Source organism: Pungitius pungitius, chromosome 5 (assembly GCF_949316345.1).
Source record: "Pungitius pungitius chromosome 5, fPunPun2.1, whole genome shotgun sequence".
Classification (NCBI taxonomy): domain Eukaryota; kingdom Metazoa; phylum Chordata; class Actinopteri; order Perciformes; family Gasterosteidae; genus Pungitius; species Pungitius pungitius.
This window is the reverse complement of record NC_084904.1, coordinates 19384767-19407229: the sequence shown is the minus strand read 5'-3', so window position 1 is coordinate 19407229 and position 22463 is coordinate 19384767. Positions and strand designations below refer to the sequence as shown.

The window sequence follows — 22463 nt, the reverse complement described above, 5'->3', positions numbered from 1 at the left end:
GTCAGTGTGTTTAATGTTGTGTAGATTACTTTCAAATAAAAATTAAAACAAATAAAAAATAAAAGTATCTGCTTAGCAGATGTTAATCAACGGAACCGCGCTCGCCCTTCTACTGGTGCGAGGCCGGTGTTCATCAACGGGATGGGACGGCGGCGCTTCGCCAGGAGCCTGCGCAGTGAGGCCGGGTGAGAGTTTTGGGCGCAGCTCCATCAGAGAAGGAAGCGGAGTTTCCGGCTGTTTGCAGCGGAGGGAGAGGATTGCTGACGCCGCGAAACCCCGAGAAACACGCCGGCGGCTCGGGGGCGGGGGTGGCTAGCAGTTGTTTGAACATCGGCAAGTGGTCGTTTTCTTTCGTGTGAGGGGGGGTGCTGGTGATTACACGGCGGTATATACACGTTTTCTTTACGAGCCGAGGGGTCGGACAGCAGACGGGAGCAAAGCGGCACAAGGCGGGGGTGAGCCACCAGCTACCGGCATGGCCAGGGACTACGACTACCTCTTCAAGCTGCTCATCATCGGTGACAGCGGTAAGACGACGCCGGGGATGCGGGACGGGAAGTGGGCCCCTGTCTAGTTATTTTTTTCCCTCCTAAGGAGAGAAGACATTCATTTGGAGGGACGTGTTGTTGTTCTACGATGCGTTTGGAACACGTTATTTTATATTCTCTGCATATAAATAGCTTGGTGAATTGTACACATATTTCTCCGGCGCTGGCAGGGCGGGGGTTGTGTGTGTGTGTGTGTACGGGGCATGTCAGGCGATCGGGCCGGATATCGCCTCCAGATCTTCAGGGTTTGTCTCTCGAAGATTTGCTTATTTTCTCGTATCTGCGGTGGCATTTATTCCCCCCTCTGCAACACGACACTCCCTGTAACCCAAATACCCGTGACCGGTTTCCCATGCCCCCTTCTATTTTGGCCTCTATTTTGTATCCCGTAGTAGCCGTTTTAGCTAGTTGGAAGTTAGGCTAACGTTACACTTTCCGGCTCGGCTATGGAGCTCACTGTTAGCTAACGTCAGCCGCTCCTGAAAAGCTATTACTGTGAGACGCTATGGTTCCTCAAACATACGACACATATGTGCTAACGTTGGGTGAGGCTGTGAATGAAATGCTGTTCGCTGTTTAGCTAGCCAGCTAGCATGAGTGCGCTAGCTAGCTAGCACGAGTGTGCTAGCTGCTTGATAGTGGAGGAATGCTGCACTGCAGTCTCCGGTTTGCATCCAGTCGGTCAGAGTAAAGTGAAGTGACACCACAGAGCGGTTACTGCCGACTGCAGTTTCAATTCAGAGAGACGATACGGCCGAGGTTTCAAAGACCACTCACTCTGTGGTTACGTCACCTGTTAATCTGCTCCCTTGCGTTAAATTACAAGGCCACGCCACGGGTTAGATGCGTAATGTTAATCAGTTCTCCTGTTAAGGACTGCACTTGTATTACTGAAAACATGGCTGCATTTTTCAATGTTGCTTCACCCTCGGTAGGACTGCGGCCCTCGGGCCTGCGGCGCTTCTTTGTGGTCAGTGATCTTTGCATTCATTGACAACACGGATCCTGGCACTGCCCCATCAGCTGGCCGCTCACAGTGGAGGGAAAAGGCATCGCTTGCACACAGAGGCCAGTGTCCCCTCAGCTGCAGCGTGGAAGTACAAGTGTCCTCAGTGATCAAGTTCATTTAGGAGAGATCCTCTGACCTCCACCCGTCTTCCTCGGCATCATGCGGTCTTATCTGTGGCCAAGGGTCCAATATTGCGCACCAGATCTCCGGCCTCGGCCACAGCGGGTCGTCGAGGTGAATCTGCTCATGGGGAGTGACTCGATTTCGCGTTGTGAAACACGAAAAACTTACAGCTGGATTGAATATAAAAGCTTACAACTTACCAAGTTCTCCAATACTTACTGTATGCGGCTGCTGCTCTATTCAGCCCCGGGGGGACACAGGAACCTGAGATCTTTTTAGGAAGGGAGCAAACATGAAATGACACAATAGGGAGGCTCAGTAACGGGGCAGTAGGATGGGTCCCACCTCACGCCGAGCAGCAGCGCGCCTTCCATAACGTCCAGCTGTATGCTGACAACTTGTCTTTTAGAGACAGCCCTGACCCCCCCTCATCAGGAATCGGGAATCCTCTGCATTGTCCTCCTGGCATCTTTTTGACTCTTTATTTCTTCCTGAAATCTATTCATTACTGTGCATGCTTATTATAGGATCCAAGCAGGATGTACTTGTTCCATTTGCTGTTTTGTCTTTGTGTCTTTGATGCAAGTCTTGCTTCTGTAGGTGAAAGGGTCATTGTTCATTGAAACGCCCTAAACAAATGTGTTGGTTTGGCCTCTCACTTCTTACCCCGTGCAACACGTATTATTGTAAATGTTTTTGTTTACAGCCAGATTATATTTATTCTTTGGACAATTGTATTGAGTTTGAAGTCAAATAAAAATGATTTCTCTCTCTAAACCTCCTGCTGTGCTTGGGTTTCCTCCTCAGGAGTGGGGAAGAGCAGTCTCCTCCTGCGGTTCGCAGACAACACTTTCTCAGGTGCGTGGTTCTGCCGCCGCCGCCCCCCATGTGGCACCATTTCGGGATGGTTGGTCGCTGTAGGCCATTGGGTTGATTTCTGTGTGCGCGTCTGCAGGTAGCTACATCACCACGATCGGCGTGGACTTCAAGATCCGGACGGTGGAGATCAACGGAGAGAAGGTGAAGCTACAGATCTGGGACACCGCAGGGCAGGAGCGCTTCCGCACCATCACCTCCACGTGAGTGTCCCCACACGCACACGCACAGGGACTTTGTTGGGTGCAGCTAGATGTTTTAATTTGAGCAATTTTTTAAATCCCTCTAAACAAGACCGGGTCTCAGCGGCCCCCAGATTAAGGTTTTATTTGAGGAAGCAGTTTGAAAGCAACTAGAACGAGTCGGCGCTATGAAACTGGGTGGAATTCCCCACGCGTCTCCTACGTAGTGCTGCGCGGCGGCGAGGGCCGGGCGCCGTGACCCAGCATGTGCCTCCGGGTCCACGCTGATGTATGAAAGCAGGTCCGGTCCGTACCGGATCATCGCTGAACCCATATTGTTGTTGTTACCATTGTATTATTTTCCCAGCTCATGCCCCCTGAGCTCTTTGGACAATACAAATCAAACGCAGGTCTGCTCACTACTCTGGTATGGAAACACTTAAAAAAAAAAAGGAAAATGACTATTCTTTTGTATAAAAGTATTAAATGTTTTTATTGTGAAATCTGTTGATTATTCAGACGGACAGCATTGTGTTTTCTGGATAAAACTTCAGTATGTAATTTTTCAATGCCGTGAACGACATAAAGAAAATACTTTTCCTTCTAAATCTAAGCAGCAGATGATTAAAAATCTAAACTATCTGCATGGTCTCTTACACAAGTTGCGAATTTGAAACATCCTATTTCTCCTAATATGGTATCTTAAAACTTTAAATCTAATTTTAACTCTGCATTAACACATTTTATGATGACTTTGTGGCAGCAGAGACAGATATATTTTTAGCTGATTAATTCTCCACTATATTCACCAGCTTGACACTAACAGTGTCTGGTTACTGAGAGGGAATGAAAGCAGTGGGGTTGTACGCAATCCAAACAAAACCTAGAGGCTAAAGACGCCGTCTGCAGAGCTGGGGAGAATAGTTCTAGTTGTGTATCAGCTTCTCTCACCGGATAGCATCCTGTTTGTGTAGCCTTTTACTGCAAGTTGGGCCCCACTCGCCTGCTGTGTGCCGGTTTATGGTTCTGTATTCACAGAGACACACACAAGCAAAATCGCTGCTGTCTGATGCCCCCCCCCTCCCCCCCTCCCTCACCTCACCCATCAGGCAGAAACACTGCCACACACAAACATAGTAGTTCTGATGCTGGGGTTTGTGATTGGCTGTGGGACTTGCTGGGCGAGCTAACCTCAAAGTCTCTCTCTCTCTCTCTCGCTGCATGTTCAGATACTACAGGGGAACACATGGCGTCATAGTGGTTTACGACGTCACAAGTGCGGAGTCCTTCGTCAACGTCAAACGATGGCTACACGAAATCAACCAGAACTGTGACGATGTGTGCCGAATATTAGGTGAGCGCTCACACTTCAGCGTCTCTGCTTTCGCCTCCGCACCCGTCGCCTGACAAGACATCGCCAATCTAGCTCTTTTAAAAAATAAATAAATGTATTTCTTCCAACTCTGGTCCTGTTACATCATCGTGACAATATCGTCTGTTTTCAGTGGGAAACAAAAACGACGACCCCAACTCCAAGGTGGTCGAGACGACCGACGCGCAGAAGTTCGCCGAGCAGATGGGGATCAACCTGTTTGAGACGAGCGCCAAAGAGAACATCAACGTTGAAGAGGTACCTCGCCGCTGCATGGCCTTAGTGTGGCGTATTTGTACAGACTAAAGCGAGGGTCCCAGACCACCGGTATCGGTCCACGGCCCAGAAAAAAAGACGTTATTTGGGTTTTTTGGGGGGGTTTTTGTGAAAATTGTTTTATTTGGAGAAATGACCGGATTCACTCCCAATTACACGCGCTTTACATAACATGGTAATAAGTTACAATATAAATACAAGAGATGACCTTAGTTAAAAGAAGAATCGCAGTCTCTCACCACACGATGCCGGTCTGTCCTCCTCCTGCAGATGTTCAACTGCATCACGGAGCTGGTCCTGAGAGCCAAGAAGGAGGTGCTCGCCAAGCAGCAGCAGCAGCAACAGAACGACGTGGTCAAACTCACCCGGAACAGTAAACGAAAGAAAAAGTGCTGCTAGCGAGCTCCGAGCCATCCAGCGAGGGGCGGCGGCGCGTTCTTTCACATGCGCATACACACAAGATGGGACTCGGAGCATCTAAATTAAAGAGCGAATAAAGATTTAATAAATATACGGTGAAAGATTAAAAAAAAAAAAAAAAAAACACAACAGGAAAAAAAAAAGTCCCGTTTGGACAAACTAATCATGACGGCTTAAAAGAAATGTGTACAGATTTTATTAGATGGTCAAATCAAGTTTTATTTGGATTTCAGCAGATGGGCACTATTGACCTGAGGTCCTCCTTTCTTTAAGGATCTGCAAGCCAACGACTGACCGCCATAATGCTCCGGTTTGTATCCACGTACCCCCCCCCCCCGCCACTCCTCATCTCTCCTTCTCATTCCACTGCACACGGGACATTCAGAGTCAGACTCTGCGCCTGAGGAGGAGGAGGGTTCCCCCTTTTCTGGATTTCTTTGTTATTTCTAGGTTTATTTGTTGGGGGGGGGGGGGGGGGGGGGGGGGTTTGGGTTGGTTGGTAGGAGGTGTTTTTCAGAGCGGGAGTCTTGAGCCCGAGTGAAGGCCGCACCGTCTCTCTGCAGTCAACGTGTCAGAGTCCGTGAGATCATGAACTGCTAGGTTTAGTTTCATTTGACATGATGAGGATGATGATGATGATGATGGTCTTTAGCAACTAATCCGATGGACAGAACTGGTAACCTTTTCACTTTGTTTTCCTTTGTCTACATTTGCCAATCCTTCCATCCTCCACCCGCATATAACCTCAAATAGTGCTGAGCCAACGCCCCCCCCCCCCCCTCACTGCAGTCTTACTACTCGTTCAGAGTTTTTTAAATCTTTTTCCCCTCATTCCCTTAAAAAAAAATAAACACTGATACTGCCAATATATATGTAAAAAAAGAGGTCAGTGGTGCCCATCATTTGGATTGTTGCCATAGTGACCCCTGTTTGTTCGGGTGAATCGGGATCTGATTCGACCCCATTGAGTCCTCAGGAAGTGCTCAGGGCTGCCCCCCCCCCACGACCCCACTCCACCCCAACCGCCTCACACCCCACCCACCCACATATCAGCACCTCCTCACAGTGACGGACTGGCCCATCGCAGCCGGTGCTGTTTGAGCATGTAACACTTTGAAGGTGTTTGTAAAAAGGTTTACGTGCATTTTTACACGGCCCAGGATTTACTGCATTTTCTCCCCTTGCAGAACATTCTTAACAGTCGACTGATGTCATGGTTGCTTGTTTTTTTTTTTTTCTTCCTTTAGCTTTTAAAAGCTGTCACACCCCCCCCCCCACCCCCCACCCAACCCACTGCCACCGGTCGGATCGAAGTGTTACCTGACAGTGTTGTAGGCCGCCGGTGGGAGCGTCGATGTGAGAACGCACTGCGTCACTGGAGCTCGCTCACTGCCGGGGTCGTTACTGACTTCTTACCCCCCCCCCCCCCCCCACCCCCCCCCCCCTCCTCCCTCCTCCTCCTTTACTGTTGAATTGGGAGAGTTAACAGACAGCTGTGACCTCCAGGGCTTAGGAATGGTATCAAATCACTCATTTCTACTCATTACGTGTATGTATATATAAATATATTTGTGTGTTTATATTCGATATAGAACATACACACACACGATTAGCACACCGAGCCGTGCATGTGCAGAACATGCCCCGTGTGCCATGGTTGGAAAACACACACTCGTCAGCTGTGGTTTTGCTGTACACTGGAGAAAAAGAGACGTACGATTCATTTTTCCCTTCATGAATTTAATCAGTAATAAACGTTTTTAAAGGAATAAATATTTGACACGTTATGAGTCATCTCATGTGTCACTGATTTCGAGGCTTGGTCTTATCATTTTAAACCTGTGTCTTTATTTTTATTTTTTTGCTTTCTGTGAATAAAATTGTATGGGAGAAAGTGACGAGTTGTCTGAATGCTTCTTGCTTTTGTTTTTCTTTGAGATTTAATGTTCTCCTTTAAAAAAAGAAACTAATCAATCGTGGCCTGTTTGTGTCTTTGATTAACATCACTAGTAACTTCATCCCTGTTCTTTCTCACTTGAATGATTTTCCTATAAATAAATAATGTATTTTCAAATCTTAGGGAAATAAAAACATGCAGGTGGAACTAAAGTTGAACACTTTTTTTCACAGTAGTCATTTGGACTTGCTATTTTAATTTTGAAAGTGTCATTATACACGGTAATATACAAATATATATATATATATACTGCAGCTAATGTGAATGCCTTTTTGGAGATATTTAGTCACCAAACCAAAAGGTTGGGACACATTGTGACCTGGTGGTGGCGCTAGATGACACTAAAGTCATTACAATGAATCCTGAAATACAGGAATCACTGAACTGATCTTTGAAAAACAAATCGTTGGATGGGAATGCAGGATCCAAAAGGAAAGAGGAGAAGAATAAAACTTTTACTGGTCCCCACTCCTTCCTGTACGTTAATTCAAAGACACTAACAATAAATGGGAGTTTAGGGGAGAAACACAACCAGCTGACAAAAGGACACCCTCATGGCTTCGTCCATATTATTGCTTCAAGCTTCTTTCTGCTGCTTTGCCTTCATCTTAGTGACATATAATCCATCAGAACAAGTTGCATTACATCAAACTTTTGTTGGGGTCCTTCTTCCTGCCAAACCACGACGACCGTGGAAGGAAAACATCTGTATTTCAGGGCCAAATGAGCGGAGACCAACAGCTTGCAAAGTATTTATTTGTACAAAAGAAATCCCCCCCCCCCCCAAAAAAACTAAGAAAGTTGCATGACAAATATTTTGAATAGTTCGAAGCATTCAGTGACTGAGACAGTGCTGCTAGTCAGTGGTGAATGGAAGCGCTCACACGGAGCACTGAATACCCCCCCCCGCCCCACCCCCCGAAAAAATCGCAATGTTTACACGCAGCTGCAGACGGCCTCCACTAAAAGCTCCCCATTCAGAAAGGAATCGGCAGTCTGTCTTTAAACCACACAAACAGAAAATAAAAAACAGTGATTATGACACAACGCGCGGACGGAACCAGATGTGTTACAAACTCATGGGGCGTGAGACCGATCGCAGTCCGGTGGTGGCAGGAGACACTGGTGCTGAGCTCCAGGTGTTCCTCCCAAAGCACGAAACCCCCTGGATGTGAAGGCTCGGGTCTCAGGTCGTTGACCCTTCCCTCTCTCGGTGAATTCAAATATACATCAAATGAACTCTGGATCGTCTCAGTGTGTCGCTGTTGGTTCTTTTGATGGTTGGTAATTATCTTTTGTGTTGTTTTAGGGTGACATTTGAATGGATTTTCTTTTTTTGTTTGCAAACTAACGGAGAGAAAGCGGTCAGATTTTGTTCTCCACTCGGATGAATTTGGGCCTTGCAGCTCTGCTCCGTGCCACCAGGGGAACACCTGTAATGAAACGTCAGCCTAGAAATAACAAACAACAGGTTTTCATTCAAAGAGGTATGCATTTCTTCTTATAAATATAACAATTTTATCCAAACCTATTCAACTTTGTATAAAAAAAAAGAAGAAAAAAATCATTCTTTGGGTTGAACCTTCCCTTTCAACCTGCTGAGATGACAAGAACACATCTGCATAGGTTCGCACAGCTGCATCGGACACGAGTAAGAAGACGGACCAGAGACACACTGAGGCTCCTTTCTCGGAAGACCACGACAGACCGGAAATCAAAGTGCCCATGAAGTTCTGAAGCAACGGGACGGGAGGTAGACCATTTTCTACTGACCCGCACAGGAAGTCAGGCGGAGTTTCTGCGCGACGCCATCAGCAATTCAACAGGTGCTTAGTTGAGCCGGAATGATCGAGAGGCGATTCCACATGGTTCTTCCTCCTTCTCAAGCTGATGTAAACAGGGTTTTTTTTTTTATTTCATTTTTTTATTTTTTATTATTTGGTCAACTAGGGAGATGATTGACATCATGAGGACAATGTTGGAGTTTTTTTTTTTTCCTTTTTGAAAAAAACCCCCAAAACAACGAGCAAAAAGGGAATCAAAGCACTGGTGGAGCTGATCGCGATCGTCCTGTTTGACTATGAGTGGAGTCCTTACACGTTTGTCTACATAAAAAAATATCGATTAGTGCAGCTGTAAATTCCATGAACGTTATCAAAGTGCAATACCCAATCATTTGAGTGCCCCCTTTTTAAAAAGGTTTTATTTTTCTCACTTCGATTGGAAGTATGAGGCTCGCTGTGGAACTCGACTGCACAGCTGTCAGTAAGAAAATAAGCATTTTCTCTTTTCTCATCGCCTCCATCCGGCACCGATCCCCCCCCCCCGCATGTGGTGAACCCCCCCTGAACAAGTGAATAAACCTGAGAGACACTCCCCTGCTGTCCTCCTCTCTCTCCCCCCCACCCCACCACCCTGCAGTGTCCCTTACATCCACATGTCTGTCCCCGGCCCCCCCCCGCGGCCTGGTAACTGGGATCGTAGTGGTCCCTCCCTAAGTGTTGGCAGTGGGCTAGTAGAGACGGTCGTAGGCACTAAAAAGGAAACCTTCGTCTTTGGAGGCGAGCTTCGTGACCCCCCGAAGCCGAAAACCAAACTCCTGTCCTTACATTCCTACCTCCATGCTTCCATCAGCCAAAAGGTCACAGATAAAGTGCAAAATGAGCCACCGCCCCGTCTTTGGCTGTGTGGTTTACCCTCTGCACCGTCACGTGACTCCCCCCTCCTCCTCTCCTCTCCTCCCCCCCCCCCCCCTCCCCCTCGCCTGTCTCCGTCTCCGAGCTGAGTTCAGTTCTTTTTGAAGAAAGAGAAAAGTCTCTTGTCCCGGTCGGAGATGCGGTGAGCTCGCCTGGAGGACTGGGCGCCGTGCGCCCTCGACGGGCCCGACAGGGGGGCGGGGGCCGAGCGCCACTCGTCCTGGTACTTGTCCATCAACTGCTGGTCGATCACTCGGTGCATGTCGTCCTGCAGCCGCGGACAGAGGGGGGGGGCGAGTGAGAGAAAGGCAGCAGAGCGACGTCACGCGGTAAGGGGCTCAAATGGTGGTGCCGGGAAGCTCTCAGGAGATCGGACCCATTGGTCAAACGAGCCGACGGGCATCGGATCATTGGTTGCTTACTTAGTATCAACCAGCCTTGATTAAGAACTTTTTTTTAGGGGCATTTGGGGAGAAAAAGGCTAAAAGACTAAAACAATGAATAGCCCATTTGATTATATAAAATTGCACTTTCTTGTTTCTTGCTCTTCTCAGTTTGAATCCCTATGGTTGAAATGCACTCACGTGTTAAATGACATGTGATGTAATCATATGAACACAAGCCCTCGGCCGGTTTAAAGCTTAGTGCAGTTGGGTAATAACTTGTGGAACTTAGAACCACATCAGCTTGTCACCCTTTGAAATCTACCAGTGCACAAGAGTAAGCAAACAAAAATTCTCCTCTCAGATGACTTAATGTTAATCACTTATTAAGCAGGTGTGAAATAACTCCCTAAAAAGGAAATGCAAACATTAGAGTCTTTGTATGGATTAGTGTTACATTTGTCTCTTTCCTCTCCTGTTAATGCTCTTGTTGTGTCACATTGTACTTTTCCAAATTGTTTTCAACCAATTGGTTGTTTGGAGTCTCTGGGACCATCTCGCGACAGGTGAGCTGACCATTGGACCAATCTCCTGACAACCTGCAGGGGATGCTGGTGTGTGTGGGGAGAGGGTATGGTGAGTTTGCATGTTTTCTCTGGGGGGGGGGGGTTAATGGTTTCGGATGGACAGGCAGCTGGGATGAGCGTTTCTCCGGAGGCAGTTAACCACGGCATGGAATGGCTCAGCGGGGCGGGGTGGAAACGGCGAGATGGCGCGTCTCGGGCTCACCTCTAAGGCAGGAGGGGGGGGAAGAAGGGGGGGTACCACAGAGGAAGAGAGGGTGGTACGGAAGCTGAGAAAGGCCACTAGATCAGAAACCACAAGAGCCAAACAGTAAAGAGCCCTGAGGAGGCAAACTGTGGGCAGGGAGAAGAGAGAGGAAAGAGCTGCTAGTTACAGATGAGGGAGGGGGGGGGGGGGGGGGGGGGGGGCGTGTGTGTGGGGGGGCGGACACACACACACACACACTTTCTCCTGTGTCCTCAGGCTACACATGTTACATGTTTCCTTGTGGAACACTCATCAAGGACAAGCCAATGACATGCACCCTCTGAAGGTAATTGAGTGGTTTTAGTCTATTAAAACAGATATTGTTCATGTAATAAGCTTAAAATTGAAGTACCACATAGAGCACTATTAGGCCTTTGCCAATGTACCGCTCGTGGCGCTTGACCCACCTGCCACGCCTCCAGCTGCTGCGACAGGTTGAGCTTCTGCTGGATGGCGTCCAGGAGCTGGCTATTCAGAGACATGATGTCTATTTTACACTTGGCCAGCTCCATCTCCACCGCCTTCTTCCTGCAGGACACACGGACAGAGCAACCCGGTCACAAACCTGCGAGCACGAAGGCCCCCGGCGCCGACGCGGCGGTGGCGGCGGCGAATGTAGATTCATCGCCTCAAAGGAACTGGGTAAACTCGCTTACGCAACACCTTGCAAGGAGCAGGCAGGACAAAAGCCCGCCCCCTTTCAATGGTGTCAGTTAACGGCCTGCCAGCACCTCTGATGCCCACTTATTAACACATTATGCTAACAACTAAAACAACAGCTTGATTCTCTGCTCGGATAGACGTGTTTCCACTATATCTTCTCACAGCACATGTGCATATGCTGCTTCATTGATGCTGCCAGTCTTCAAGCGAAGTTATTTTCTACTTGATGCTACACTGATGAGACGGGAAGGTGGTGATAATCCTTTAACCCTGACATTCTATTCCCCAGGAGGAGAGAGGTGAACCTACTTGGCGATGGCGTCGTCTCTGTCTCTGATGGCGGTCTGCAGCTGCTCGCTGGGTTCTCGGGCCTCGGCCATGGTCCTCATCCTCTCGTTGTCCTCCCGGAGGGAACACATCTCCACAGAGAGCAGCGCCATCTGCGGGTCACAGAGGTGGGAGGAGGACGCAAGATCAGAATCACGCCGGAGGGGACTGGGGGGTCAGGACTACGTCTGCAGAACGTGTGCGACACCTGATTGTGCAGCTGTAGCGCATCCTCCACGCGGCTGCGCGCTTTGTCCTGCTCAGTGGCGTACAGCTCCCTGACCTCCCTCAGCTCCTCTCCCAGCTTCCTCAGCTGCTCCTCCAGAGCCTCCTCGTCGCTGCGCCGCGAGCCCTTTGAACACACGACACGTCTCAACTTTCACCGACTTTGCAACACAGTTTATTTCAAATAACTTTTAAGAATTAGGAATTGTTCACCAAAGTTAAACTCCACACCATGTAAATGTTTTATTTGCCCCTTTCCTCGTGGAAATGAACCAAATGAAATTACTAGAGCCCTGCAATGAGGCATTACTTCACTTTTTATAACCTGGGCCATTTAGTCAGTGCTGACAATATGTGTTTTATTGTGGTGTCAACTCGCGCAATAAAACTAAAAAAGACTTTGAATATGGTAACAACGTGTTCAATTACATCGGGGCGATTTTATCCGATATCCAGCATTCTGTTAAACCCTCTGGCCAATCAGAATGAGAGATCCCCGTTTGGCATCGTCTGATTGGACATAATCTGCACTCATGCGTCCAAGGTTTATTTATTTATGTATTTATTATTGCAGGGACAGTGCATGCTAATCAGCGGTTGTACTGTAAGTGGGGAAGAGTTAGCCAGAGAGGCTAATTACCATCTGCTGTCCCTGGCCAGAGGTTTGTAAAGTAGCCTCAAATTAAAAAAAAAAAAAATCTCAAAAAGCAAATGGCACCTGAAAGCGGGAATGGCAGAACGGAGCTATTAAAAAACACAAAATAAAAAAACGACGTCCCCTGTCTATCAGTATCTCGCTTAAAAATGAGAGCTTTCCTCAGGTCCCTCACCGTGGACTCGTTGCCGTCCAGCAGATTCTGCGTGAGCCTCCGTAGCTCCAGCAGGCCCGCGTGGAGGCTCCCGGTAGGCACGTCTTTGGCCGAGGACGTCTCCGACGACTCGTCCATGGAAGAATCGGTGGACAGCGCCGAGTCCGTGAGGTCGTTGCCCCGCAGGTGGGAGCAGAGCGAGCGGACCTCGCAGTAGGCCTCCCACAGCTGAAGACGCAGCTGAACAGACGGGCGCCGCGGCGTTTAGAAGGAAAGCACAGCACCGGGGTGTCTGTGGGCGGCGGGCTTTTCAAAAAGTGCGGTTATTACCTGCTCCCTCTCCTGCTCCTGCTCCTCCTGCTCCATGCTCTGCTCTATCTCGCACAGCAGGCTGGACGGGTGCGGGGTGAGACTGTGGAGGCTCTGCTCCTCCGTCAGCTCCTCCAGCCGAGCGCTCAGCTGCCTGTGGGCCACCTGGACCTCCCGGAGCTCCAGCTGGCTCTGCCGCAACTGGACGCACAGCGGAAGGACGGAGAGCAGTTACTTACCGGGGCAAAAGTCAGGAGGAGGTCATCTTACCCCAGACACGGCCACCGGGGAGGTGTGACCGCGCGTCTGTACCTGTAGGTCCTTCCGGTGAGACTGTCTCTCCAACACCAGCGTCCTCTCTCGGAGGTCGTCGACGGTGCTCTGCAGCAGCTCGTTCTCCTCCAGCACGGCGTGCACCCGGTGCTCCAGCTCCATCTTCCTCTCTGACAGCATCTTAATCTGACGCGTCAGACAGCGCCAGTCAGTGACGGGCAAACGGGGAGGATTGTTTTTTCCCGACTTTTCGCGGCCGATGGCGGACAGATGGGCGGCTATGGATCTGATTAAAGGCTAAATGTTGGTATTTCGCTGACTCCGAGGCAAGCTGGGTTTCTTACACAAGATTAAAAAGTACTCCCACTGGTCTAAAGAATGTTTGTCGCCTAGCACGGGCTAAGGCGCCGCCACCCTGAACTTCAGGAATGCCCTGTTGATACGTTAGCGTCTCCACAAAGCTCCACCATGCATGTCTAAGGGCCTTCTTCTGAATTCCTGCCTGAGTGGCTCCCTCCCCCCCCCCCCTTAAACAAACAGCAGCCCTTGTGCATCCCTCCTGCTCTTGACCTACATCTGGTAATCTACTTCACAGGGTAGGGAGCTTACAGTTGGATTATCTGCTTTCCGTGTGAGCATCCACATTCTGCTTATTTTTGGGCTGCTTTGGTCTTTCGCTTTACGCAAATAGGGCAGAAATCCGTTGGTCATCAGCACATGTCGCATAGAGGGGAAGCGTTGGAGAAGTGGAAGCACCCAGACGCTGCAGTCTCTCAGCTAAATATAGAGAGCCGTAGCAGTTTCCCCCAATTACAGCGCAGGCTTCGCCGTCTGGGTGTTTTCTCTCTGGCTTCGAAGAGGAGAGCTGAGGGAAAATCTGATTTGATGTTATGCTCTAACAGCATTGTTGCTCATGACTTGTCTGGATGATAAGTCACACGACACAGGTGACATCACGACACATCGGGCTCCGGTAACCTGAGGATGTTGTTTATGCTCAATGTCACCGATCGGGGGAGGAGGTGGAAATGTCAAAAAGTGATTTACTTTGTTTGACTACAGAGCTGTGTTTCTTAATATTACGGGACATTAAATGTCAATGGCTAAAGTATCAAAGGGGCCAAATTGGGATGATGTATTTCAACATGGCGCCTGCGTATAGCGTGGACCTGCATGGTGCGACCGGACGACCATTACTTGGACAGCACCTTATGATTAGCTGTGTCATTTTCAACAAATAATAATGTAATCCTTTTTTTTTTTTAATTTCTTTACAAGACGTTACATGCAGCATGCAATCCGACCGACAGAAAGCACTCACTTCTAGCCCTTGCTGCTCCAAACAAGAGGCGAGGAGGAATGGGTGAGGAGAGAGATGATGATGATGACAGGAAAAGGAGAAAAGTAGTTTGAGAGCAAACCCGTCGTGTTGGATGAAAGGCGAATACTATCTTCTTCAGAACACAGGATCAATATCCATCTAAAGTCTGCAGTTAGTTAGATAACATGAGTCGCCATTAGCTAAGTGTGGCTGTAGCAGTTGAACTCGTGAAGGGAATTGATTTGAACAGGAACATGTGTTGATACTTCACTCTAAAAGGACATAGTTTGAACTTCCCTTGGGATCTGCTGTCACCTGAAGCACTCGGGGCTTCTCGCGGAGAACCAATAAACTGCAAACATTATTTCGTGTGGAGAATCCAAAGCGCCGAAATTGCAATTGTGCACAGTTAAACTTTTGGGAGGTTCACGCTGAACAAGTGCAGTGGAATCATTTGTGCTACATGAAGGACGAATGGGGCTGAGGGCGGCTCACCTCGGCCTGTAGAGTCTCTAGTCGAGTCATGTGCTGGCTCGTGGACATGCTCTTCTCCCTGAAGTCGTCCCGTAGTGAGTGGACCTGAGTGGACAGCTGCCTCTCCACCTCTGCAGCCTGGATGGAGGTAAACAGACAGTAAGAATAACAGTAAATATTTGCTTTACATGTGTCTACAACTCAACTGACGTAACAGCATCATTGTTATTTTATTGTGTCGCATTAACCGTTAAGTTCAATAAAAAAAAAAAGATTGCATAGCTGCTGTGTTGCTGTACTTTGATAGCAAGGTGACTGCTTAGAGTCTGATCGCAGATGTAGGAACACACACACACACACACACACACACACACACACACACACACACACACACACACACACACCTATAACATGGCCACTGATGTTCACCAGGTACAAAGTGACATTTGCGTCATCTCGCTCCAAAGCGTCGACCGCTCAGTGTTTCTGCCTCAGACGCAGCGCATTGGCTGAGCTTATTGGACAGGTGGGATCAGGCTTCATTGACTTAGAGCTGCATTCGGGAAGCTTCGGTTCTCGTGTCATCACTGCCATGGCAACAGCCCAAACCTCCAAAAGCCCTCTCTTTTCATGCCCCGCTGGGGAAACGCAATGTGAAAAAAAAGAGCAATCGATCGGAACAGTGAAAACAAATGAGTTGTCATTCTGTGGCGCGCAGTGGTCAAATCATCAGCCGTGCTGAGTCAAAATTGAGTACAGCCTCTGGGTGTCACTACACACTGTAGCCTCTTTTCAAGAAGCTCACAAAGCGATGCGAGTCGTGATGGTTGGAGGCTCCCCTCCGAACTGATGAAGCAGCACTCTGTGGGGCTGTGGGGCTGTGGGGCAATAGAAAAAAAACACAATACACCCAAAGTAAACGCCACTAAAGCTAAATTGTTTTAATATATCCGGGAAATTTAGAAATCTTCATTCACAAGATGATAATGGTTGATGTTGAGTGGATGGATACTTTTGTTTTTGGAGGCAAGCTGTAAATCATCTTTATCTCATTGACTCATTGAAATTCTGCCTTTTGCCTGCGACCCTTTTCACCTGTGTTTTTGTATAAAGGCTGAGTTACGAAAAAAACAACTACTCACTGATGTTGATCTCATCCTTGAGGAGAAAAGCTTGATACTTTTAAGCAAACTATATGATATGATAAATCATATAGTTAAATATATCAAATCCAAGATGCTTTTTAAATATCAATGGGATTTGATAGTACCTGTACCACTATTTGAATGACCTAACATGATGAAATGTCACACATGAGGGTACTGCTAACGATCTCCCACTGGCCGATTTGCAGACGCACTTTTAATCTGCACCCAAATTCCTCAGATCCCAGATCAGGCTTTACAGGAAGAAAAAAAAAACGGAAAATCAGACAGAATGCGACAGAATCCTGGGCAGCAAAGTTCAGGGCTCAGCCAGAAACATCCAGCTGACCTGACTGCAGCTGCGTCACACATCTTCGGCCTCAAACTGCACGCGCCCTCTGCGTGCCGCTGTGTTGGGCGCATTCCCATGGTAACACCACACGGAGTTTCAATTTGCATGTCACTCCGGTTGTCACGGCAACCAGGGTGAAGTGAGACTGGTCTCAAAGCTTCTGGTACTTTCCTTAATCATTTCTTCCCCCCCGGAGCGGCGTGTTGTCTAGACTCTGGACTGACGACGCCGCGTCCGAAAACGGTTGCATAACGAGTAGCAGAGAGGGGACGGCCAATCAAAGAGCACGACCCTGGGAGGATACCGTGGGAGGATGGGAGCAGTGGCGTCACGTGCCGATTCGCCCGGGGAGCGCGTCGCGACGTCAGGGAGGTCAGGGAGATTGAACCCTGTGCAAAGTGTGATGTGGACACGCTACACCGGCGGGGACAGGCACCAGGTGGCCAACTTCCCGCTTTTGTCATTTCAATAATATTACACCTTGCCTGCCGAAATGATTGTCAATGACGAGTCAAGAAAATGTAGTTACTACTCCTGTAAAGCCTCAAATAAACGGCTTTGAGTCACCGGAGGCTGCTGTCTTTGAGTAAATAGCGGTCGGGGGGGAATTAGGCCACATAAAACATGCACATTCTGAGCATGTGTGGTAATGTAATTAGACAAAGGTCTCCGTCCGGGTGGTTCCCTCCGATCAGATTAGGTTTAAAGGAGATTGACCGTTCTCGCACGCAGGGTCCGTACAGACCAACACACACCTCTGCTCCTGGATCTATTTTCTCTGGGTGTATTGTAAATAATGTACGTTTTAATCCCAGCGCGTTGGGACGATTCACTCACACGGGCAAACGCTCAAAGGGGTATTTGCGTCATCTCAAGATAAGATGTGGTGATTTTTAGATCTTCTTTGTTCAAGTATATGAGTTACCTGCTGTTATCAATTAAGTAGAGTAGGGGCGGGAGTTGTTTTGGTTCCTGCCTGAATGCATATGGCAGGGCTATTAGCACGGATTATGGCCTAATCCCCCTCAGCGCTGTATCTTACCCCGTAAATGACATCACTTCCTACGGAGTGCCCTGCCTCCTCAAGGTCACCCCACTGCAGCCAATTTAAGTTGCTGTTAAGGACCGACTCTTGAGGTGCTTGTGAGGTGATGCAGTGTTTTTATCAATCTCACCTTTGGCTGCGAGATTTACTTACTCAGAAATCCCTGGTAGTTACTTATGGAGGACAAAAACTAAAATACTTCTTCTTACATAAACGCTGACCTAAATATAGAGTGTATAAACAAAACATGTTTGTGATCAGAAAATATATATCTATATCTATATAGAGTATTTCTGAAATGTAAGTCTATAAAAACAACAACATAGGTGTCCCCCTGTTTGTTTTGTACTGTAAACCCAGTGGCTGTGGGTGCAGCCGTTTCCTCAGCAGGTCTGAGTCCATTGTCCAATCATCACTCTCTAAAGTGCGATTTTTTTTATCGAAGGTGCCAAAGGCCCAAAATAACAAGCTCATAATCCCTCTGGCAGTGCACAGGGAAACAACGTTGCCTCATCGTTTTGGACATTGCTTCCACACACAGATCCAATCTAGATCATCATAAGACTGCCAAAGAGTCAAGTATTACGAGAGAAACGGGGAGGGCAGATAAGAATAGCAGGCCTCCAGAGGCTCCTGGGAGTACTTTTATATTGCCTCCATTCACAGCTAACAATACTCACAGTCACAGCCCAGCACTTAATAATCAGCACTGATAGTAAAAAAGACAAGAGAAGAAAAGGATGCAAGACGAAGAGCAAGAAGGATAAAAGGAACGAGAAAGCGAGCGCTGTGGTTGACCTCATTTATTCTATTAGCAGGTCTTCCTCCATCTGCCCAGCTCACTGAATCACGGATCTGGACCGATGCCGTCAATTAAGTCTTAGAAGTTTCTCTGAGTCACAAAGACAACCCCCCCGCCCCCCCTCCTCCTCCCTCTCCAACTTCAGCACATAATACACCACTTTCAGGGAATGTCTCTTTATATTCATATTAATGGCAGTTTAATTACGCCGAGTGCCTGCTCCTGCTTAGACCGGCTTGTTTGCGGCGTGATGCTTTTAATCCGCTCGGGACGAGGCGGCGAGCTGCTGTGCGAGCCCGGGGGTTCAAATCGATACGCAGCGAGCCTCCCGAACGGCGTCGCCAGAGAGACACGAACGCCCCCAGTGTTCACCGGAGCCCCCCCGTGCGGCCTTGTCAGCCTTCGCATGTGCACCGCTCTGGGGGAATCCTGAAATGTGGCCTTGGTTCACTCCGCCAGCCATTCGCAGCAGCCGGCAACACTCGTGTCTCTGTTTACGTCCCAGCGCATTTCACAATGTGTTTGAACTGTACAGTGTATCCCGAGGCAGCATGATGTCGCCCCGCTCGTGGGAATCAAGCTCATCCCTGCGGCATACCGGTTATTATGTCGCTTTTTCGACTTAATATTTGATGACAAAACAAAGCACGTTTTTAAATGAAGCCATGGTTAAAAGCGACAGAACTTGGACAGTTTAAGGAGAACACCAAGGGTGTAATCCAAACACATCTGCTGTATCTATGTATGTATGATGGTCCCTCAATCCATCCGAATATCAGCATCTCATGAGCCCTTTTGTGCTCTGCCTGTCCCAACTGCAGAACTTATTGCATAAGTGTGCAGTCCAATCATTTCTAAATTATTCAACGTAGGACCCAGAAGCTTTGCTTTTTACATTGATGAGTTAGCACAATTCAGGTAAAGCGGGGTGGGGGTGGGGGGGGGGGGGGGGGGGGGGGGCCTGAACAGCGGCAGATAACCCCCGAGGGATGATGAAACTTCACTTGGCTGCTGAGCCTCTCACGTCTGCCCAAAACATGCTACGCACACGCGTGGACCGGGTTTCTCACCCTGCTGAGTTGCTCCAGCAACCGGTGGTTCTGTTCGGAGAGCTCGCTGACCGCCTTGGTCTTGTCTCTGTCCGTCTCCCTCAGCTGGACCTGGTGGAGCTCCAGCTCACCCTGCAGCTGCTGGACGTCCGTCTCCAGCTCCGACACGCGGCCGTCCCACTCCCCCTCTCGGCTCTCCAGGCGCCGCCGCAACTCATGCTTCTCCTGCTCCAAGTGCTGCATGCGGACGGAGGGGAGAGAGGGGGGTCATGTGGTTAAATCGTAATTTGCTTGGGGTTTATGTGCAGTACTTGCTCTAAAAGAGCATAAGGAATTGTGAAAGAGAAAGAGACTTCACGCAGTTGATGGTGTTGCAAAGGACAAGTTTGAGTCAATCCTTGGAAACACTTCATCGTACCGAAAGTAAAAAAAGTCAATTCTTAAATTTCCTTCAAATGCCAAAGTGGGATTTCTTCCACTGTGATGTCACTGTGCCATGACCACACATCAATCAATCAATGATGAGAGAGGCAAAAGAGCCACAGTAACTGCAGATATATGATTAAATAAACTAAAAAGTACTTTGTTTTTTCACAAGCTAAGCAGGATGCTTGTTTTTTTCTGGGTTTGTTGCTATGGTTTAAAGTCCATATCTGTGTGGACGCTAATTTAATGTGAGTGTATCTGAACAAAAAGGTTGGAACAAAGAGAATGTTAAACAGCCCGCAGGGCCGTTAGAATAGTGTACCAGGTGCTGTAACAACGTCCATGAACAAAAGAGATTGATATTAACAGGCAGCTTATTTCTCTGAGCCTCCACGTTGAGGATGGATATGGATCAAAGGCCTGAACAGATGTACACTAGCTACAGGGCCCTGGGATTAGCCTTTGGGGGAGGTTTTATGGTCCCGTGTTGGCTTGTGTGTAGGACAACAACATCATTCATAAGCATAAGTGAAATGACTGTGAAACACCTTTTTTTTTAAGCGTGACTGTCTTCTGACTGACACAAGGCTTCAAGTCATCATTTGTTACTGGGATCCCTGTTAAGAAAAGAGAGTCGTGCTAGTTGAAAGCATGACTCTTCTGACGCCTGTATGTGTAACAGGTAGCATTTGTTATGATCCCATTGAGTTTGTTTACATCGCAAAGGCCCATTGACGTGAGGATATCAACATTTAATAAAGGACAAACCACAAAGAGGCTCGAGGCAGCACTCAAACTCAAGTTTACCTCTAATTTCTCGTTGAGATCTTTGTGCATTTTCTCATATTGCTCGGTCAAGTCTTGGTTTCTCTCCAGCAACGCTTTGCCGAGTTTAGCAGCTAAAACCAAGTCTTTCTCCTTCCGACGGAGGAGCGACAGCAAGTCCGCGCTGTGCCCCACCGGGGGCGTCTCCGGTCCCGACAGCTCCTCCTGGTCGTCCCGCTCCCCGGTGAGCATGGCCAGTTCCTCCTCCAAGGCCATGCCGAGGCCTCCGGAGCCGGCGTGCCGCAGCGGGTGACCCTGAAAGCCGCGGCCCGGCTCCGGAGCGCCGGCGGCGCCGGGCCGCGGGTCCATGCAGTCGCTGTCCAGCTCCAGTGGTGCTGAAACCACGGCGGAGGTCTGCAGATCGAGGCAGAAAGTGGACATCGCCACCGGGCGGAGGAGGAGACGACAGACGAAACAAGCCGAGTGAACTCACACCGGATGAACCCACCCTGCTCTGACAGGGTTGGGCGGACCGGACCACCCCGTAATCGACGTCGCATCCATCATTTGCGCAAATAGATTGTAAAGCGCCGTCTTCCCCGCGTCACTCTCTCTCTGTCTCTCTGTCTATGTCTCTCTCTCTCTCTCTCTCTGCTAGTTGAGCTGCAAGCAGCGACCGTGGCTCCGATTGAATCCCGGCGAACACCACCTCCTCTGCGAGCTCCAAGCGGACTGGCCGTTCGTTAGCGGACACGAAACGTTTTTATCCCGGTATAAAGCGCCGCGATGAGCTCCGCGCCTCGGTCGGTCGATCGGGGTCCTTCCCGCCTCGGGGTCCTGGGTCCCCCATGATGATCGGCCTCTCACACCGGAGGCATTTGCCATCCAAACAGATGAGCGCGATCCCGACGCCTCCCCTGCCGCTTTGTCGACGTGAATGCTCGCCCCCGACACGGTAGTGACGTCAGCCGCCAGCTAATAAAAACGGCTCATCCATTGGCTGATTATGATAGCGCCATATTTCGGTGCCTCTCGCGCACACGTGTGACATCCATTAAATGAGCAGAAGTGGCAACAAGAGAACAGACTGACGCCTCAAGAGATGATGTTTGAACGTCCTGGACTTACACCTTTTCCTAAACCAAAACATATTGGATTTTAATACAACTATCAAATAATAACCTCTTGTAAACATGTAACATTTCGACAGTTGTTTACACTCCAACGTTAAGGTGTAAAAATGAAAATTACGGTTAACATTAAGGTTATCCGATTTGATCATTAAATCTTGTTTAAATCGATTTTGCTCATTCAGGGGGGAGGGCAAGTTTTGTTGCATTATCTATGCGGGCAGATGTGCTATCAATTAGCCCACCCACCCTAACTCGAACTACCAAGTATACAACAAATGATATGTCATCCACTCATTTTATATCAGTTCATCAGTCAGTCCACAAAAAAGTGTTTCATGTTATTAATCAATTGTTGTTCTTCTCAAATAACCTGCTATTTCTTCTTCTAAATGTAAAATGTCCAGTGGTGGAGAGTCATTTAAAATATTGAATTGAAATAAACCACTGGTACAGGTCTAGCATTACGATATTGAATAGTTTAATTTCATGCCGACTACATATTTGGATTTTAGAAAGGCCCATTGAAGGTTTTATAACCCTGGAGATCTGCGTTCAACAACATCATCCCGAGGATACTTGAACCAAACCCCCTCCCCTCACCACGCATGCCTCCACCTCTCAGCGGGTCACTAGATTCACAGCAGGTGAGGCTGGGAAAAATCCACTCCAGCA

General features: G+C 48.5%; 2 protein-coding genes across 7 annotated transcripts; one reads left to right on the top strand and one right to left on the bottom strand.

Moving 5' to 3' along the window:
* Positions 1-141: 141 nt before the first annotated feature.
* On the top strand, positions 142-6704 carry rab35b (RAB35, member RAS oncogene family b). 2 transcript variants are annotated; one of them, XM_037481518.2, is made up of 6 exons: positions 180-527; positions 2488-2538; positions 2636-2759; positions 3968-4092; positions 4244-4368; positions 4657-6704. In XM_037481518.2, exons 1-6 carry the CDS (start codon positions 476-478, stop codon positions 4783-4785), a joined length of 606 nt encoding a protein of 201 aa, XP_037337415.1. In that variant the 5' UTR covers positions 180-475; the 3' UTR covers positions 4786-6704. The 2 variants fall into 2 exon arrangements, with proteins under 2 accessions (XP_037337416.1, XP_037337415.1); XM_037481519.2 differs by lacking the exon at positions 4244-4368 and having other exon boundaries at positions 142-527; positions 4657-4763.
* Positions 6705-9524: 2820 nt separating this feature from the next.
* bicdl1 (BICD family like cargo adaptor 1) lies at positions 9525-21596 on the bottom strand. 5 transcript variants are annotated; one of them, XM_037483384.2, is made up of 12 exons: positions 20701-21596; positions 19489-19704; positions 15096-15212; positions 14601-14612; positions 13319-13465; positions 13028-13207; positions 12719-12937; positions 11872-12015; positions 11646-11776; positions 11081-11201; positions 10632-10708; positions 9650-9727 (listed from the first exon to the last, which is right to left on the bottom strand). In XM_037483384.2, exons 1-11 carry the CDS (start codon positions 21097-21099, stop codon positions 10634-10636), a joined length of 1761 nt encoding a protein of 586 aa, XP_037339281.1. In that variant the 5' UTR covers positions 21100-21596; the 3' UTR covers positions 9650-9727; positions 10632-10633. The 5 variants fall into 5 exon arrangements, 4 of the variants coding, with proteins under 4 accessions (XP_037339279.2, XP_037339280.2, XP_037339281.1 ...); XR_005121136.2 differs by having other exon boundaries at positions 9664-9727; positions 10632-10759; XM_037483382.2 differs by lacking the exon at positions 10632-10708 and having other exon boundaries at positions 9525-9727.
* Positions 21597-22463: the final 867 nt, after the last annotated feature.

What these genes read in the sequence shown, in the direction of transcription:
- rab35b (XM_037481518.2), top strand. Translation starts at nt 476, where the DNA reads ATGGCCAGGGACTACGACTACCTCTTCAAGCTGCTCATCATCGGTGAC. An exon ending in TTCCGCACCATCACCTCCAC is followed by an intron (nt 2,760 to 3,967) that starts GTGAGTGTCCCC and finishes CTGCATGTTCAG; the next exon opens with ATACTACAGGGGAACACATG. An exon ending in AGAACATCAACGTTGAAGAG is followed by an intron (nt 4,369 to 4,656) that starts GTACCTCGCCGC and finishes CTCCTCCTGCAG; the next exon opens with ATGTTCAACTGCATCACGGA.
- bicdl1 (XM_037483382.2), bottom strand. Translation starts at nt 21,099, where the DNA reads ATGTCCACTTTCTGCCTCGATCTGCAGACCTCCGCCGTGGTTTCAGCA. An exon ending in CTCACCGGAAGGACCTACAG is followed by an intron (nt 13,208 to 13,318) that starts GTACAGACGCGC and finishes CTGTGCGTCCAG; the next exon opens with TTGCGGCAGAGCCAGCTGGA. An exon ending in AGCAGCTGGAGGCGTGGCAG is followed by an intron (nt 9,728 to 11,080) that starts GTGGGTCAAGCG and finishes CCGCGGCTGCAG; the next exon opens with GACGACATGCACCGAGTGAT.